The sequence below is a fragment of the Xyrauchen texanus genome, chromosome 16 (genome assembly GCF_025860055.1).
Source record: "Xyrauchen texanus isolate HMW12.3.18 chromosome 16, RBS_HiC_50CHRs, whole genome shotgun sequence".
NCBI lineage: Eukaryota > Metazoa > Chordata > Actinopteri > Cypriniformes > Catostomidae > Xyrauchen > Xyrauchen texanus.
Genome location: NC_068291.1, coordinates 27,833,438 through 27,847,215, shown reverse-complemented (window position 1 = coordinate 27,847,215; position 13,778 = coordinate 27,833,438). Strand labels below are relative to the sequence as shown.

The following is a 13,778-nucleotide window of genomic DNA, read 5'->3' as shown; positions in this document are numbered from 1 at the left end:
CTTTCAGTCAATCTCATAGGCTTTGTTCAGACTGCACATCAATCAGATTTGTTTTTCAAATATGATCTTTAGGGCTGAGTGTCTGCAATTTAAGTTTGCAAGTAATTAAATCAGATCTATATGTTCAGTCTGTTGTAGTCTGTATATCGGGGATGTCTACATAGGTTTCCATAGTAATTGTGTATTAACAAATAATCTGATTTGAACTGTATTTCAGACTACATTTGGAAGTGGTTTAGAACTGGTTTGTAAAAAATTTATTTTATGTTTTTTTCTTATGTACAAACTAAAACAGATTTGAGTCATATCTGATATTTGCTGCCTGAACAAAGCCATAGTCTGTTTCTGATCTTATAGGATTAAGCACTGTGGCAGGGCGGAGGGCGGGGCCAGGTCGTGATCCTACACACCCGGTCCCGTATTAGGCTAATCAAGCCTCAGAGGTATAAAGGTCGACTGCAGGGGATCGTGAGGGAGAGAGAGGTCGTTGACAGACTGGGTGTGTAGGATCACGACCCGGCCCCGCCCTCCGCCCTGAATATGGGTTCTGATATTACTGTATGCATTTAAACTTTAAGACTGTAAATGTGCAATATTGTTTGAGCAAAAACTGTAAGAAATGTATTATTGACAATCATGATAATTGATAAATAAATGTATTGAAAGCAAAAAAGCCTTCAGTAAGAGTTATTGAGTAAAAAAAGATTCAGATTTGTTAGCTTTGTACCTGTAAACAAATCAGACCAAAAGCTGTTTATCCAGATGATTATTTCTGAAGTAATGCATCATGTTACATGTGGCATGGCATGCATGCATGCAAACTGCTTATAGCAGAGTGATTGTATTGTGTATGCCCTCATAACCCAGAGGTAAGTGCTGGTGTGACTCAGAGCATACGAATATGAACCCTATTGAATTCAATCCCCAAAACATTATGGCAAAATATGAAAATGGTGAAAAGTGAAACATCCGATTTTTTTATATTGTATACAAATTAGGATATTACTTTATATTATTAATATTCTTCCACTGTGTGTTTTGTCTCTAGAGATTTTCAGTTTGGATCTCTACCTTGTCCTATTTTCTGCATCAGTTGACTCTTGGTTAATAGACAGGGAGGGGGTTAAAAGCAATGATGGATACAAAAGGTGGTGTGTATTCCGATCCCAAAATATTTCCCGGTTGGATGATTGTCACTCTGTGGGCTTTTTGTTTCTAACTTTCCTAGTCTCTGATTCTCTCTCATTCTCTCTCTCTCTCTCTCTTCCGTGTGTGAAGCTGTTTTCAAACACACATCAGTTTTGAGTTCTCTCTCCCACAGGGTCCACAGCTGAAGGCGTGCTTGAGTGTTTGCATTTTCAAACTGTTTAAGAGTCAGTGGTGAAACAGGCTTCCCCCAAAAAGCAAGAAAATAAGAGAATAAGAGTCAAACTCCTGGACAAATGTGTGAGTTATGGGCAGGAATCAGGGTTGTGGACAGCAGAAGAACTCTAGACAGCTATTATACAGTAAATATGGCATGTTTACACTGCCTTCTCACTGAAATATGCTTGTAGCATATCCAGTAACGAGCAATATTGGTTTTCTTACAAAGGCAGTCTCTTTAAAAACACTTAACTTTTAGTCTGAATTTACAAAAATCGTTATAGTAATCCCACATCTTGAATAAATCTAAAACAGTAACTGGGCAAGGAATTTCAAAAGAATTAAATCTCACTGAGTTCCTTTTTTGTTCGAATTTGGCTGTTTGTGTGTCGAGGTACTGGTTGAAGACGATGATTCCCCCAGTTAAGACCTGGTCAAAGTGGACCTCTCGTGTTCAATAGGGTTCATACAGTGCTTTGCTGAGACACACATGCACAAAACAATAAAAGAGACAAATAGCTTTGCTCGCATTTGCCTCCTTTCAAGGCACAAAGCACAGACCTACTCTGTCAGAGGAGTCTGAGGATGCTATGAGATGCCATTGTTATTATTCCCTGCAGGTCTCCTCTGACTTCAGTTCTCTATTTTGTGCTTTGAGAGATGAATATGCAAATACAGGATGGAGTGAGAAGGCAGAGTAATAACAAAGAGAGAAAAAAATCTGTGAGTCAAAATGGGATCTGTTTCCGAGTGTGATCACAATATCTCAAAATTACTAGCTCCTGTCACCTAATGCACAGGGAGCCGTGATTACATTTGTCGCATACTGAGTAAAACTCAAAACAGTCTGTACGATTTTGCACAAAGCACTTCGTTTTAAACAGTGTACATAGTTTATGGGCTCTGCTGTTACTTCCTTATAAATGATTAATTCCTGTATCCCTTCAGCTGTCATCTGGTATAGTCCATGTTTAAGATTTTCATTTGACATTTGTGATAATATACTTCATTCACACAAGGGGAAATTTATCCCTGATCTGGCCTAAAACTTATTTTGGCTCACATGTGTTTGATTGAACTCTCAATGGAGCCACAGCAAAAATTCTCAGCTAGTCCCACCACAGGGTACATTGTATACAATGGGATTTTTATATTTTTCTTACAGAGGGAAATTATTTGCTGGAGAGCACTGGTTTGCTTAATAAAGACAATTTACACAGCGAAAGGCTGGACATTTCCTCCATGGCCCATGGGGATGCGGGCCTCCATGGAAGAGAAGATGAATCCAGCAGCCTTTATGGTAGTAGCTCACCTACCAAGACTCCCTTGTTACCCCCGCTAAAAAAGAGTGTGCCCATCAGGCCGCGGCCTGTTCAATCAAGTGTCCAGGAGACAGCGGATCTGGCCCTGGCAATCAGCCAGCAGTGGAGAGAAGATGTTTCAGCCATGCGGAAAGAGTTAGCTGAGCTCCGGAAGGATCTATGCACCGAGCTCAGAGCCTTCAACAGGAACTTTTCTACCTTTACACAACATTACAGTACCTGGTCACCAAGCTGGGTGAGGGAAACCCAAACAGCTGCTCCACAAGTGTCCGTCAGCACCCAGGCAGGAAGCAAGACCCTGGTGCGACAGAACACAGCAGATGCTGCTGTGAACTGCCCTTCACCTGTCGACCCTACTGTTTTATCCATGACTCTCTCAGAACCCTTGGATAAAAATGTCTTGCAAGTGTCGACCTCTGCTCCATTTTTTCAAACTGACCCAAACTCTGAATTAGTAGAAATCGATGATCCAACTTTTGCTAATCTTACACCCCCAGATCCAGTTGATGTGACCTCACTTTGTTGGCCTGAACTAGATTCTGACTCCATGAGCCCTCCAGATCCTCCAGAGCCAGAGGCTGAAACATATTGCTTAACAAAGTCACACACTCCTGAGCATGTGGATTCAATTGTTTTAGATTTTCCAAATGTAGAACTAGTGAATGTGGCCAGTTTGCAGTGGCCTAAACTGGGCCCAGATAACGTAAACGATCCACCTCATGAATTTATTGATCGGACCTCCTTGCGTCAGCCCTCCCAAGAGTATCCGGTACAAGGTCAAGCTGGGCCATCAACTTTGGACCTTTGCAACACAACAACAAAGGAGCAGTCAGTCCTCGAATCCATGCAGCCAATGGTGCTGAGTAATACAGACGAAGATCCCTTACTGGACTTCACAGCACTGGAATTGGACTCAGTTGTCTTGAGTCCAATGACCCCAGACTCAATGAATCTTAGTGACTTGAAATGGCCAAGTTTAGAATCCTTGGACTTCAATGCGTCTGGCACTCAAAGCCCAGGTCCTGTAGATCTAGCTTTGCCAAAACCTCCAACCCCACAAACCGTCTATAAATACTCTTGTGAGAATACAGTACAAGAACCTCTCCTTCCAGAATTGCTGGACTCAATTTATCTCCAGCCAGCTACTCCAGGGCCTGAATCCAGATCTGAGTCTGACATATCAAACCCAACAAGCCCTGAACCTTATTTTCCTGTTTGTCAAATGCCTGCAGCACACAACCTAGACACTCAGACTCTTGTTTTGTGGTCCAAAAAGGAGACATTCAGGTTCTGTGAAGAAGAATTTGACCCTTCTAAATGTGGTGCCTATAACTTCACAGAGTTCTGCTCTGAAGAGCAAGATACCCAGTCTGTAGATTCTCCTGACCCAATGGTAAATTTCCCTCTCGGGCCAGACACTGTGGACTCTGCTCCCTTGGAGTCTGAGACTCTATTCTCTGCCATTCTGTGCTCAGTTGAGTCAGATCATTTCGATCTCGAAGCAGCTAACACAGATGAGCCGGCGTCACTGGAAACAGAGCTGAGTGCACCTGGACTAGCTACAATAGACCCGGCAACTGTGCATCCATTTAATTTATCCCTGTTGGAGCTCCAAGCAGCCATATATGTATCAAAGAGAGAAATGAGTGATAATGGATCACCAAAGGGAAAAGTAGCCATAAGCAGCCCCGCTCATTCACCATCCTCTAGGGATTTCCTGTGGATCAGGTGGCAGCGAAAAACACATGGGCGCCAGCCCATGTCACGGAGTGCCAGTATGGAAATCTACCACAAGAAATACTCTAACAATTCCGAGATGTCTTATATGTCACTGTCACTCTGAGCTCCTCAAAAAGTACATGAAACAACACGGGATGTGCAATAGAATATTATATGTAATATTTCCAGACAGTACACAAGACTGTTAGTTTATGTAGCAAGATGTTTACAGGTGTGTGTGTGTGTGTGTGTGTGTGTGTGTGTGTGTGTGTGTGTGTGTGTGTGTGTGTGTGTGTGTGTGTGTGTGTGTGTGAGCGTGTATTTATCACTTTGTGGGGACCAAATGTCCCCATAAGGATAGTAAAACCCGAAATTTTTGACCTTGTGGGGACATTTTGTCGGTCCCCATGAGGAAAACAGCTTATAAATCATACTAAATTATGTTTTTTGAAAATGTAAAAATGCAGAAAGTTTTCTGTGAGGGTTCGGTTTAGGGGTAGGGTTAGGTTTAGGGGATAGAATATAAAGTTTGTACAGTATAAAAACCATTATGTCTATGGAAAGTCCCCATAAAACATGGAAACACTACGTGTGTGTGTGTGTGTGTGTGTGTGTGTGTGTGTGTGTGTGTGTGTGTGTGTGTGTGTGTGTGTGAGTGTGTGTGTGTGTGTGTGTACAATAAGTGAGTGAGTGAGTTAAAAGTAGGGAGTGTGAAAAAGACAAGAGAAGTTGTTAGAGAAATTTAGCAGACATTTTGGCATGGATGGTTGTAGCTATAAGCAGTCTGCTGACAGCATTGGCACTGCTTAAGTGTTCTTCAGACATTCAGCACCTATTTACACCCCTAACTGGTAAGACCCCTTGAATTTCAAACTTCTCTAGGGATACTCTTACTCTCTGGAATTACAGAGACTCATATGTGTTTTAGTAAATACTGTGATTGTTTTCTGGAAGAGAATGAAGACTTCCAGTCAAGATACTACTATTACTGTACTTTCTCCAATCACCTTTAGAAAGTACCTAGTAAACTAAAATTTCTTTGTATGAATTAGTCTTGGATCAACCCGAATTTAAATAATGTCATGGACTGGGGAAAAAATATTTTCAAGTTGAACAAGACAGTATATATTGGATGATGGCCAAAGACTACCTATAAAATCACTGCATATTGCTTGAATACATTTTGTGGGTTTTGATAATCTTTTTCTCTAAATGTAATGTGGTTGTTTCTCTGTTACATGTAAATCATGGAATCCTTTATTCTATTTAACTCAATGTCTTCAGAGCCAAAGTCTCAATGTAAAAGCGGAGGAACATTTAGTACTGTGAAATTTAGAAGACACATTGACACATGTTATGCTACTTGAGAAGTAGCCCCCATATCTCAAATCTGATACAGATCTGGTGGGAAATGGGACAAAAACATGTTGAATGTGATATTTTTGGATTCCTTTTTGGGTATATGTGGAAACAGAAGATATTAATATGTAATTAGTATTTCTTAAAGTGACTTAAGAATATTTTGGAGTGTATTCCACTCGTAAATTTAGGTGCAAATTGTATTTAATATATATATATATATTATAATTTCATTATTGCTGGTGGTAGATGAAGATACAGCAAGCATGCTGGTCATTTAAAAGTTTATTAAAGTTGATTTAAACATGAAAATGGTATATAGATCAACTTTACACATGTCCACAAAGATATAGATAAGGGTAAGGAATAAAGACTTGTGAATCAAGACCTGTGGTGTAAACATTCCCACTGAGATGATTAGTCACTCTTTGTGCAATTATCTGCAACCTGTTAAATACAAATTGTATCATGCATAAACCATAATATGACAAATCCACACCTATTACTGTAAATGAGATTCAAAATACAATTTATCCTTAATACCCATGTATATTCCCAGTGGTTGCCTATATTATTGTGAATGTACAGCCTATTTTATCCTGTGATTTTGTTTTCTTCATCTGCCAATATTAATAATGTTGCACACAAGACTCTCATCAAGTGGTGTGAGAAGGAGAGATACATAGCTCCCATCTTAAAAATATTGTATTTATGGTACCTAAATCTATTGCTATCAAATCAGAGTATTATATTTATTATTAGCACTCATTATGTTTTTACATCTGAGAGAATATCAGGATAATTGCAGTAAAGATTTGGTTTGTAATGACAAATGCAGTGCAATTGCCATTTACTGTATCTGACAATTAGAGGAAATATTGAACCCTGATACAGTGATGAAATTTTCATTGTTAGTAAGAGTTTAATCTACATCTAATTTGTGTGACCAAGTCAAAACTATAGACTGAGATTATTAGTAAAATAAGTGAGATTATTATTATGAGACTTTATTAATAGCTGTGAATTATCTTTTTTTGCCAAGTGGTTGTAGCTAATGTTTCTAATTATATTTTGATTGGTTTGGGGTTATTTATTTTATTTGTTTGATTGATTGATTGATCTGATTGATTGATTGATTGATTGATTGTTTGTTTGTTTGTTTTTCTGGACTTGCAGGACACTGCTTTCTGGTTAATCAGCCAGCCAACTGACAAACATTTACATTGAGTTTTAAGAACAGTGCAAATAGTACATATTTTTAAAGCTTTTAAAAAGTTTTATTCTCTTATATGTGTGCTGCTCTAAACCTGAATGCTATCTTTAGGGTAAGTTCAACTTAAACCCTGTTCTGTTGTATCCAGTGTTAGAAATTGAAGTCTTGGCTGGTTCACAATTAGCATACTACTACAAGCAGTAATTGTGAAAAGTATGCAAGTATGTAATATTAACCCCCAAAAACATGCACAAATGCATACTTTGAAAATCCACTGGATATATTATGCCATCCAGACACCTCTGACATACTGTTTTAAGTGTACTATGATTTAGGATGTACTAATCCTAATCTTGCATGCTAGTTGAGACAGATGCTATTTGAGATTTAGCCATTGTTAACACGTCTTCCTTCTTCTTTTATAATGGAGCTCTCAGGCCTTGCTTGACAGCACTGTCCACACATTGCCCTCTGCTGTGCTGGAGAGCTATTTCTTGAGTAATAAAAGTGGGTTTTGATATACATATCTAGAATGGACCCACAGGTGCTTAACGTATAGGACAAAACTGACTGTAGCAAAACAAACACAAGATACTCCTTGGTCCATCCCAACTATATTAAATCATTATAAATCATTTCAGTGGGAAGGAAATACCTGACAGAGCCTTATTGGTGATTTCAATATTGTAAAAGCAGTGTTCCTTTTGGGGAAAGGGGTTTCCTGGAACTGCACATTTCATTGGCTGCTCCTGCATTGTGTGCCTTGTCTGGTTCATGAATGTGGGCGGTTATGTTTTTTTAACCACCCAACCTCAATGTTGTTGTGCCACTGTGATTTCTGATTTTGTTATTTTCTAATGGCTTCAAAAGTTTCGACAGAAAGCACTTTGACTGTAAGCTTAGTTTCAGATATGCAAAGAATGCCTCTTTTTCTCTGTGTATCTTCACTTTTGTCTGCTGATTGTGAGTTTTTCTGAGATCATCTTAAATGTCTGCAGTCATGATGATCTGTAACTAAGTGAATGTTATTAATTTCATTAAATAATAAAATAAGAACTTTTACATCCAAATGTAAACTGTTTTGGACCGTAACATGGTGGTCTCTCAACTACTTAATGGAAAAAAGAAATTCACCCAACTATAACAAAACAAAAAAATTATAATCTTTTTTTTTTATCAACACAGAAACAAACCTTAATCAGTAAGAAAAGCATTTCTTAATCAGTATTTTTTTCTTCCTTTCTAGGAAATATCTAAACACCCTTAAAGCAAGATACATTTACTTGAGAAGCTTTTTTTTTTAGGATATCTAACAATTCTAACAATTCTGCTTAAAACAAGAAAAAAATATATTTGCCATTTATTTATTTTCAGGATAGTCCCTAAATTCAAGTCTTATCTTGCTCAATTTAGCTTCTTGAGTAAATCTCATTTCATGAGTTTTTAAATATTTTTACTAGAAAACAAGAATACAAATGCTTTTTAAGCTTTTTGCAGTACTGCAAGATGTCTTTCTCTTCCTACATGTTGAGAAAGCCACAAGCAGCAACACTTTCTGAAACATTTTATGGCAAATAGTTCAGTGTAATATTAAACAAAAGCACAATGTGAACAAATGTTTGTTTGAAGTAGCACTGAACTTGTGTGTCGTTTTAAAGTGATTGCTGTATGTAAGTTTGGCATTATGATTTCATTTCGGAATTTGTTACCCTGCTCACATGCAAATCTCTTGTTTATATGTGAAATTTTGTTCAGGTTGTTATGACTTTTTAATAATCTGTCTGATTTAGTGGTTTTGGGTTCATGAAGCAAAAGTCTCTCTTTTGCTGTCTGTGCTCTCTCAAATACACAGTGGATGACTATTTTAAGGTTTACCTATAATAAATGGATGATCACTTTTCATCAGGTGTTTCTCAATCAAATAAAAACATTTGTTTAAATTATTATTATTTATTTGTTTTACATTTTGTGAAGCGAGGAAATCACTGCCCTAGCTGATGATTCAAATTTCAGTTGTTATTCACTCTGAGCTCAGATTGATGTGTGTGTGTGTGTGTGTGTGTGTGTGTGTGTGTGTGTGTGTGTGTGTGTGTGTGTGTGTGTGTGTGTGTGTTCATGAGTTTGTCTGGCCTCAAAATGTGTGTTTGCTTGTAGGAGTTCAGTTCCATCTCCCTTCTACAGGCAGTGTGGACCATCCTTCCCAACAACCTCCAGGTAAAGACACACCCCTAAATCATCAATGGAACCGTCAAAATCATAATATTTATATTTATATATTTATTATAGAAATATAATAATATTTCATGTACTGATAATAATAATAATACATAATGTTCACAATAACACCCACTCTTATGTGTGTTTTGATCTAATTGGAAAATGGCAATGAACATATCTGACTTCAGTGTATTGAAATGTGCAGATACTTTCTCTGACCTCTTGAAACCATCCGCCTTCACCTTGTCCTTACTCACATGCATTTGATGTAACAACAGTAGCAACCGCAGCAATATCATTTTTTCCTATTGTTATCCTCTTTTTCCTTTATTTTGTGTTTTTTTATTTCTTCTTATGTTTTTAATTTTGCCAGTGTGATGCAGCTGTAAATACTGTTTTACACACAAACACACGCACACACACAATCTTTCCTTCTCCTCCCTTCCTCTCTTGCTTCCTCGTTCTTCGTAATTATGAAAGTGTGTGTCATCACTCTTAGCTCATTTGATAAAACAGGCAGCACATAGGAGACAGTTATGAGTCCCTGTTGCATTATTTGTTTGGCTGTAACATCTATTTTTGCACCAGTGCTGAATCACTCGGCTCTCTCATTATACTCCTTTCACTTTTCATTTCTGTCATTAATTTATCTCTCTCCCCCACTCCCTCTTTATTACAATCTACCTTTCTCTTTTAATCTTTCCTTTTCTTTCTTTCAATCGCTCTCTGTCTCTCAGTTTTTCACGACCTTTCTGTGAATGACCTCTCAACCTAGAATCAAAAGAGAAACTGTAGTTTCTGTCTTTAGCTAACTTGTTAAAGCTGGCTGATGTGATTAGAGAGGTGGTTTAGCAGTGTTTAAACTAGTTGAGTCTTTCTCTGATATCTGATTTTATATAACAAGGCTTTAATATGTGACACACTGAAAAAATAAGTGCTTAATAGGAGGTACTGTATAACCAGTGTTGGGGAGTAATGAAATACATGTAACGGGATTATGTATTTAAAATACTAAATATTAGTAACTGTATTCTGTTACAAGTTAAATTGTTGGTAATCAGAATACAGTTACATTTAAAAAATATTTTGATTACTGAAGAGATTACTTTGCATTTTAATATAATTTATTTTATTTAATATTTAGTCTATTCAGTTGGAAAACATTTATTTATATATATGATGCCATCCGAGGAGCGTTTGAACGGTGGTGAAACACATCCTTGTGACGTGTTTCATTCATACATTCACACTGTTGTTAGTGAAAAGGAGGATATGACGTAATTGAGGAACTTACCCTTGGGAGTTTAATAGAGGAGCCACATTGTGTTTCTACATCATAAAAAAAAACAGTTAGAAACGCTTTGACAGATGAAACAGAAATCCAATAAATACACGATTACATGACTTGTCAATGTTTTTAGTGCGGTTAGGGTATTTTTTTAAATAAATACTAAACAATGTAGCCTTTAACATCGAATAGAAAGCTACAAATAATATATTTTCTGCCTCATTCTCTGAAAAGAATCAACATACAATCAGAAAAGGATGTGTTTATTTTCTCTCTGTGGGGTTTTGAAGTTTGGAGCAGCAGAAATAGTTGTAAAATGTCATGTGAACATTTTGCTTGATGCTAAGCTTAAATGCTATTTCTTGCCTTTACATGCATCTGTTACAAGACGTGATAATATTTTATAATGAATTCTATAAAGAATATTCACGTTAGAGTATAAAATTTTTCCCTAGTAAGGCCTTTGATATTAGAGCAAAAATATTATTCTTAATAAGAATTTAAATATTGTTTTCCTGTAAAAATATCTAAAAATCCTTAAAACAATATAAATTTACAAGTACATATATATATATATATATATATATATATATATATATATATATATATTTCAGAGAATGTATTTTTACAGTGAATTGTATTTTCTTACTTTATTTATTTGTTTAGTTAAAACAAGTGAAAAACTCTACCAGTGCTAAAGAAGTAATCCAAATTATTTAGGTTACGTTACTGATTTTAAGTAATCTAACAAATACGTTACAAATCACATTTTACTGCATGTATTCTTTAATCTGTAGCGGAATACTTTTTAAAAGTAACCCTCCCAACCCTGTGTACAACTGCAGTGCTGATACGGTTATTCTTCCCTTCTTCCTCTCCTCTTCCTCTTATTCTTTCTCTTCTATTCCTCCTCTTCCTCTCTTCCTATCCTCTTCCCTCTCCTCTTCCTCTTTATCTTCCTCTCCTCTTTCTTCCTCTTCTCTTCATTTCCTCTCCCCTTCCTCTTTCTCAACCTCTCCTTTTCTTCATCTACTGTTACTCTTCCTGTCCTCTTCCTCTCTTCTTCCTCTCCTCCTCACCACGTGCCCCACCGAGAGCGAGAACCACACATTATAGTGACCACGAGGACGTTACCCCATATGACTCTACACTCCCTAGGAACCATGACAATTTGGCTGCTTAGGAGACCTTGCTGGAGTCACTCAGCACACCCTGGAGTCGAACTCACGACTCCAGGGGTGGTAGTCAGCGTCAATATTCGCTGAGTTACCCAGGCCCCCTTTCCTTCTCTTCTCTTCATTTCTCTCCTCTTCCTCTCTTCTTTTACTTTTTCTTCTTCTTCTCACTATTCCTCTCATTTATCAAACTCCACATTGTAAAAGGGCACATCCAACTCAACAATGCATTCATCTATGTGGTTTAGCTGTGTGGATTGGAGCAGCTCTTCAAAGAAATATATGTGGCTAACATTTTGCTCATCAGAAAGTGTGAAAGGTTTCACACTCTTAGACTTTTTTCTCGCTCATTAATTAATGTTTGGGCTATAATTGGTAAATGGACTAAATGGGTTTGTAATCAGTGTTTTCAATCAGGACAGTAACTACCACAGAGGGACACATCCCCCTCAATATTTAGAATAGTGATGAATTAATGTTATTTATATTTTTCAGTAGCTAATTCTTAAACATTTCATTTCACCCCGCCTTTAATACTTGGTTACATTTGTTTTAAATGTTTATATATGGGAGTATATTTATCAAGGCAGTTTTCATTCTCTCTCTCTCTCTTAATCTAACAGCGGTCACCTATACACCCAGTACACCAACCTATAAGAGGACTCCTCCACCCGTCCCACCTCGTTCCACCTCTAAACCCCTCATCTCCATAACTGCCCAGAGCAGCACAGAGTCCACACAGGATGCCTACCATGAGGGACAGCGAGCCAGAGGGGGTCTGTAAAATACAAAGTCTTTTATCTGTCCTTGCCAAACATTTAACGCTGTACAACTGGTGCAATATCATGGTCTTAAACAGCTTAAACATTTTCAGGGATATGTAAAAAAAAAAAAAATAGAGATTTCTGTCATAATTTATTAACTCTAATGTCGCTCCAAAACTCTATAAAATTCTTTCTTCGATGTGACACCAAAGAAGAATCTCTTTGAGATTTTGCATAATCTCTGAGCTTCACTTTTCCATACGACCAACGCTTAGATTGACAGTTGTGAATTCCTTTAATGTTTAAAAATAATGTTTGTTGACTTAATATTAGTTCTTTCTAGAGACAGCTTGTTTTGTTGAATAGTGCAACATTATTGGCGTAAACATTTTACAGAGAAACGTACGTATCAGAACTAGTAATTTTTAGTTCAAAGTAATCTTAAGCAAATTAATCGTTCTTGTTCACTTCAATACACTGACTCAAAACTAAAGAGTTAAGCAGTTCACTTTTCACCTGTGATTCTGTGAACACCCATGTCTGTACATTGATTAGTTTAAGACCATGTAAGTTTCAATGGTTTTATTTATATCAGTATGGATTAATTTCACTCTTTATACATTTAATTAGTATTAAGTATGAGCAAATTTGGATGTGAATTTAGTGCTAATTAGCCATGTTCATCCATTTATCCTATATGGTGCATATTTGTAGGTTTTTTTTAAAACCACAAACTAATCCATAATCTTTTATACATAATCTAATAGAAATAATTGCGGTCTTCGTATATATAAACAGTAAACCATTTGAACCAAACAGATGACTCTCTAACTGGAGTTCTGAAGAGGTAGATTGTAAAATTATCAGCTCAATAAAAGGCAATAAACCTCTACAGTGACCATGGGCTGTTAAACTCTAGAAATTGCACCATAATGGACACCACTGATGTAGTCCAGAGACAAAAAAAGAACCAATGGCATTTTGCATTGACATTGATGCAACAAATTTGAATATTTGCAAGCATATTTCTTCATAAGACTGGGAATAAAGCGGTGACGAGGATCTATACGCAGCTTTATTAAATAAGAAAGCTCAGAAAAAAAATGAACACAGAGAACCTATAACAAAACATGCAAGAACTGACAAACTATCTGGGGAAAACAAGGGCTTAAATATACAAGGGAACAAGGAACATCTGGGGAAACAATCAGGGAGAACCAATCAAGGAATAGAACTACAAATCTAACAGGAACTAAAGAATTTCAAATAAAAGCAACAGGGAACGTGACAGAGCGAGTGTCCAGTGAGGATCCACTGGAGGCCATAGCTCCTTTAGTGCACTACTGAGACATGTCC

The 13,778-nt window shown here is 37.1% G+C and overlaps 1 protein-coding gene across 1 annotated transcript in view; it reads left to right on the top strand.

Moving 5' to 3' along the window:
- LOC127656798 (disks large-associated protein 2-like) overlaps positions 1 to 13,778 on the top strand; it is a 215,888-nt gene that overhangs the window by 175,073 nt on the left and 27,037 nt on the right. Inside the window, exons 8-9 of the mRNA XM_052145257.1 lie at positions 9,133 to 9,192; positions 12,282 to 12,434. Of these exons, the coding sequence (XP_052001217.1) occupies positions 9,133 to 9,192; positions 12,282 to 12,434 (213 nt within the window). The remainder of the gene's footprint in view (positions 1 to 9,132; positions 9,193 to 12,281; positions 12,435 to 13,778) is intronic.